At 42.1% G+C, this 6,192-nt stretch overlaps 1 protein-coding gene across 1 annotated transcript in view; it reads left to right on the top strand.

Moving 5' to 3' along the window:
- Window positions 1-6,192, top strand: part of slc9a8 (solute carrier family 9 member 8) — a 24,294-nt gene that overhangs the window by 8,158 nt on the left and 9,944 nt on the right. The window contains exon 4 of the mRNA XM_019868423.1: window positions 640-698. Coding sequence (XP_019723982.1) covers window positions 640-698 — 59 coding nt within the window. The remainder of the gene's footprint in view (window positions 1-639; window positions 699-6,192) is intronic.

Below are 6,192 nucleotides of genomic sequence, written 5' to 3'. Positions count from 1 at the left end.
AGTGTAGAAACTGCTGTTTGCTTGTGTTGAAACCACCATCATTCTTTAAATGGAAAAAAAGCCAGTAAGTGCCTGATGTGTGTGTGTGTGTAAATATATATATATATATAATACACACACACACACACACACACACACAGGTATAGTTTAGGAATTCAACTCCTGCCTCATTTTTATGAAATTTTAAGGCCAGTATGTTACTGTATTTTGATGATGGTTCTTATGGGACATTGGTACTTTACAGCCATAGCTTTTAATGCAGGATTTCCCAGGGCAATTTTGACGAACGAATTGGCCCTTTGCCGAGTGGTGACTATGGGTAATGGTTACCACACCACTCCCCCTTTCAATTCATTGGCCATGTGGTGAATTGGGAGCACGCACCCTGTTTGCATTTCCTCACTGTGTTAGTTAATGTGTTTCCTTGTAATGAGTGTTAAAGGGTGTTGGGACACTATTTGGAGTATATAATAGTCAGTAACTTAATTCAACATGTTGTACGAGGAGTCCATTATTTAACCTCTAAACGGACAACTTGCCTCCATTTCGTCCTTGATCTCCATTGTGGTTGGATTGAAATGTTTTTATATATTTAAAGTGGTACAGTATTTTGTTCTCTTGTCTCTATGTTCCTTTTAGGGATTCTAATGGGAGGATTTATTAAGATCATTGAGTTCCAAGAATTGGCCAACTGGAAGGTACGGTTTGACTCATGTTTGTTGTTTCTTGTACAATACCAATTCCAATGATGTTGGGATGTTGTGTTAAACATAAATAAAAATGCAATGCAATACAATGATTTGCAAATGATGTTAAACTTGTGTTGAATTGAATACACCCCAAAGACAAGATATTTTAATGTTCGAACTGGTAAACATCATTGTTTTTAGCAAATAATCATTAACTTAGAATTTTATGGCTTCAACGGGTTCCAAAAAAGCTCGCACAGAGTTATATTTACCATTGTGTTACCTCACCTTTTCTTTCAACACCGTTCAACCAACGTTTGGGAACTGAGGACAGTAATTGGTGAAGCTTTGTAGGTGGAATTCTTTCCCATTCTTGCTTGATGTACAGCTTCAGCTATTCAACATTCTGGGATCTCTATTGTCGTACTTTAAGCTTCAGAATGCGCCACACATTTTCATTGGGAGGCATGTCTGGACTGCAGGGCGGCTAGTCTAGATATCCGCACACTTTCTATGAAGCCTCGCTATTGTAACACGTGCAGAATGTGGTTTGGATTTGTCTTGCTGAAATAAGTAGGGGCATCCATGAAAAAAGATGTCGCTTGGACGGTAGCATATGTTTCTCCAAAACCTGTAAGTACATTTCAGCATTAATGGTGCACTCACAGATGTGTCACTTACCCGTGCCATTGGCACGAACAAAACCCCCATACCATCACAGATGCTTGCGTTTGAATTTTGCATCCATGACAGTCTGGTTAGTTCTTTTCCTCTTTGGCCGGGAGGACATGACATCTACAATTTCCAAAAACAATTTCAAATGTGGACTCGTCACACCACAAAACACTTTTCCACTTTTCATCAGTTCATCTGAGATGAGAATCCGGCGACATTGCTGGGTGTTATTGATAAATGGCTTGTGTTTTCCATCATAGAATTTGAAGTTGCACTTAACGGATGTAGTGTCGAACTGTATTTACTGACATTGGTTGTCTGAAGTGTTTTTTTAATTAACCATGTGGTGGTATCCTTTACACATTCTTCTTTTCATTTCGGCTTTTCCCCTCAGAGGTCGCCACAGCGAATCAGTTTCCTCCATCTAACCCTGTTTTGTGCATCCACTTCTCTCACACCAGCTACCTTCATGTCTTCTTTCACTACATCCATAAACCTCCTCTTTGGTCCTCCACCTCGGCCTCCGGCCTGGTAGTTCGATACTCAGCATCCTTTGACCAATATATTCACTCTCTCTCCTTTGGACATGTCCAAACCATCTCAGTCTGGCCTCCCTGACTTTCTCTCCAAAACCTATCCTTGACACATTAATGTTTGTATTTGGTGCAATGTTGTTTTGCGGAATCGAAGGTCACGGGCATTCAATGATGGATTATTGGTCTTGACGCTTACATCCAGTGATTTCTCCAGATACTCTGAACCTTTTGATGATATTTTCGACTGCAGATGATGAAATCCCTAAATTCCTTGCAATTGTACATTGGGGAACACTGTTTGGCCGTTTTTTTTTTTCACGCAGTTGCTCACAAAGAGCTGACCCTCTCCCCATCTCTGCTTTCCTTTTCTACCCAATCATGGCACCCACCTGTTCCCGAGTTAGCCTGTTCACTTGTGAGATGTTTCAAAGGATGTTTGGTGAGCATTCCTCGACTTTCTTAGTCTTTTTTCGCCACCTGTCTCAGTGTTATGGGAACGTGTTGCAGCCATCAAATTTTAAGTTCATGATTATTTGCTAAAACACAACTTCCCAGATTAATTGTAATTGGGTTTGGATTTGTGTTTCTGCATGCAGTTGCATGTTGCGCCCCAACTTTTTTCTGTGCATTTCTCTTCTGCCCTTGTTATCTTGTCTGGAGTGTTTGTCATGAAGCATACATTTCCACTCGATACCTGCTCACGCCTGTTTGTTGCTCACTCATTCTTCCTTGGAGCCTTGCCTGTAACCCCCTGTTGTCTTTCTTCTGGAACTTGGAGCTTTTAATTAACATTCCTCATCCTGTACCATCGAGTGAAGAATGAATGAATGAATGAATGTACAAGAGAGAGAGAAATACAGAGAAAGGAGGGAAGGGAGGGGACAGGTTATGTCAATGTTTTGTACACACAGGGACCCATTGTATGGGTTTTTTTTTGTTGTCCCGCCCCCTCTTTTGGGCCGCTTCGGGTTCAGTGTAGTCATTGATCCTGGTAACATGAGCCCTTGGAGCCCATTCTCTCCTCAGAAAGTGTGTTCGGAACCTCCCAAAAATATTACCTCGTAAACAAAATGGAATTTCTTTTGGCAAATGGACTAACATTACAACAATTAGCATCTTTGTGGCAGTGTTGTTACCCTTTAAGCATCTTAACATTTAACAACAAAGCACATAGACAATGTAATAGTCACACGATATATTCTTTATCCTCTACAAAGAATGATTAATATTATTGCTGTACTCAAAAATCTAGAGAGGAGCTGCATCGATGGTACAGTACTCTTTATCCATCTGGAGGGATTGGTATTGATAAGATTTTATTCATACTACTATTCTTAACGATACACTTAATCGATCCGGTGCCTTATCTTATTTCATCTGTACTTTTTTTGTTTAGGGAAAGTATATCAAACTGGCAGCCTTTTTTAAAAGAAATGTGTTGTCTTGCAACTATCTTTGGGCAGTAGGGGAGGGACACCCTGAACCGGTTGCCAACCACTCGCAGGGCACACACAGACGAACAACCGCGCTCACACTCACACCTAGGGACAATTTAGAGTGTTCCATTAACCTGCCATGCATGTTTTTGGAATGTGGGAGGAAACTGGAGTACCCAGAGAAAACCCACACAGGCACGGGGAGAACATGCAAATTCCACACAAGAAGGCCGGACCGGAATCCAACCTTACACCTCTGCATTGTGAGGCTGACGTGCCAACCAGTCAACCACTGTGCCACCTGTCATGCAACTATGATTCATTCATTCATTCATTTTCCAAACCGCTTTATCCTCACAAGGGTCGCGGGGGGTGCTGGAGCCTATCCCAGCTGTCTTCGGGCAGTAGGCGGGGGACACCCTGAATCGGTTGCCAGACAATCGCAGGGCACACAAAGACGAACAACCATCCACGCCCACGCTCACACCTAGGGACAATTTAGAGTGTTCAATCAGCCTGCCATGCATGTTTTTGGAATGTGGGAGGAAACCGGAGTACCCGGAGAAAACCCACGCAGGCCCGGGGAGAACATGCAAACTCCACAAAGGGGGGCCGGAGCTGGAATTGAACCCGCTATCTCTGCACTATGAAGTCGACATGCTAACCACTGGACTACCGGGCCGCCGCAACTATGACATTAATGTAAATAAATAACCCAAAAAAGGAACAAATCACTCTTATACTCTTAAACATTTTATAAACAATTGTTTAGTCTAAAAGAACACTTGTGTTGAGCAATCAGGCTGGAACATGCTGTTGGGCTGTAGAAAGCGCTTCTGCAGTTTGTTTGTGTTTCCCACCCTGACAATTTAATGACTGATTGATCTTGTGATAAAGTGCATTGGGCAGCGATGTTGCAATGTTATCCTTTCGTCCCTCTCCTGTTTCCAGGCATAACTACGCACACCAAAAATAACCATACCTTTACCTTAGGACAGGGAGTCCTCGGTTTACAAACAAGTACCAATCCGATGACTGCTACGTAACCCCAATTTCCTCCTAAGTCAGATTTCACCGTTAAAGTTGAAATTTACGTCAAAGTACTTTGTATAACAAAAAACTAGAATACATTAAAAAAAAGATACTGCACTTACCATTGCTACTAGGTGGATTGAGAAGAAGGAGGGGAGGCTGTAAGAGATATTGCTGAGGATGCTTGTGCAGGTTCTACTCACCTTGGTGAAGTACTCGCTGGTAGGAAATCTTCCTCTTTTCCTCAGATCTCACCATACACTATCCATCACTCCACTTGAAACTTTTGAAAATCGTTCATATTGGGATCCTCTGCCTCGGACCGTGACACGGCCTGGTGTAGAAGTGAAAAGGCCTCAGTTCAGCCTTTGTTTGTGAAATGCCTTTCTTGTGAAGATGCTGTGGATTCGTTGTCCTGCATCATCTGGTTCTCCAATTCAATCAGGTCTTGGGTGGGTGACAGCTCTTCTCCTTGGAAATCCAGAATTTCCGTGATGTTGTCTTTGTCCAACTCCAGGTACAGCCGCCGACTGATTTTGACAACTGTATCGATCACAGACTCGGCAAAGCTGGGGAAGTTGCTCACAAATTGAGTGTTTTGATTTATGAGCGTTCTCAAGGAACACAAACTCATCTCAAGGGATATCCAAAATCTTTTAAAATGTTGCCAAGTAGTGAATAGTTTTTCACCGTTATAGTTCGGGGAAACAATTTGTTCCTTGCATTCAATTTTTAATTGAATCTGTTTTTTTAATGATGGCTCAGACAGGCCTCTCCTTTATGCTTCTAGTTATCGAAAAACGCTTTCTCTTCTTCTCTCTGTCCCTCTCCATCCCCGTCTCTCTCACACTCTCAGAAAGCATGTTTCCAAAATTGGCCCATTTTCCAAGTCTATCAGGCCTTCTGCATTGCTCCACAAACCAGCAACGATGTACAGACCCCCTAGGCAGACGCATCCTGGCATTCAAGGCTTTGGCCTTGCCTTTCACCTCCAATCTGCTTTCTTTGCCCTTTCCTGCAAACTACCTGCACTTGTATGGAAATCATTTTTGCATTCTTTTGGATTCTGAATAAAGTCATTCTGAAAAACTAGAATGATGCTTAATCTCTGAATGCTGAAGGCCTGATAGACTAGGAAAAGGGGCCAATTTTGGAAACATGCTTTCTGAGAGTGTGAGAGAGACGGGGATGGAGAGGGACAGAGAGAAGAAGAGAAAGCGTTTTTCGATAACTAGAAGCATAAAGGAGAGGCCTGTCTGAGCCATCATTAAAAAAACAGATTCAATTAAAAATTGAATGATAGTCAATTTGAATATGTCAACCTGTACAATGTGATGGTGATATATTTACATAAGTTATTCATCATAGCACATGGGGAATGAAAGGTTCATAACAGGTGTGTCGATCATGTACAGTATCTCCTCACTAAATTTTTAAACAATTGCTATTGATATGAAGGGGTTTTGTTCTTTGTGACAGTGTTCCTGCGGCAGTAAATAAAATTGTGCATATTGTTGAAAAAAATCAATCTAAATAAATACATTTTGACGTACTGTGTGGTGTGCTTCGTCACTCCACAATATACATTCTTTTGCTGTTTAACTTGTGCACGCATGCAGAGGCATGGTTATCAAGCCACTGTGCATGCACGACCTACCATCCTCAGTCTCAGATGTTAATATTCACATTTGACCTTTCGCTTCCCCTGAAAGGCAGTTCCGGTAGAGCAGCAACTTAGCCGAATTTCTAAACGTCTCTTTTCGCTTGCATCCGAGCGAGGAAGTGTGCAAAAGAGGCGTCTCTCTCTCTCTCTCTCTCTCTCTC

Source organism: Hippocampus comes, unplaced genomic scaffold (genome assembly GCF_001891065.2).
Source record: "Hippocampus comes isolate QL1 unplaced genomic scaffold, H_comes_QL1_v1.1 scaffold41, whole genome shotgun sequence".
Lineage (NCBI taxonomy): Eukaryota > Metazoa > Chordata > Actinopteri > Syngnathiformes > Syngnathidae > Hippocampus > Hippocampus comes.
Note: the sequence above shows the minus strand (reverse complement) of the source record. Positions and strands in the feature narration are given on the sequence as shown.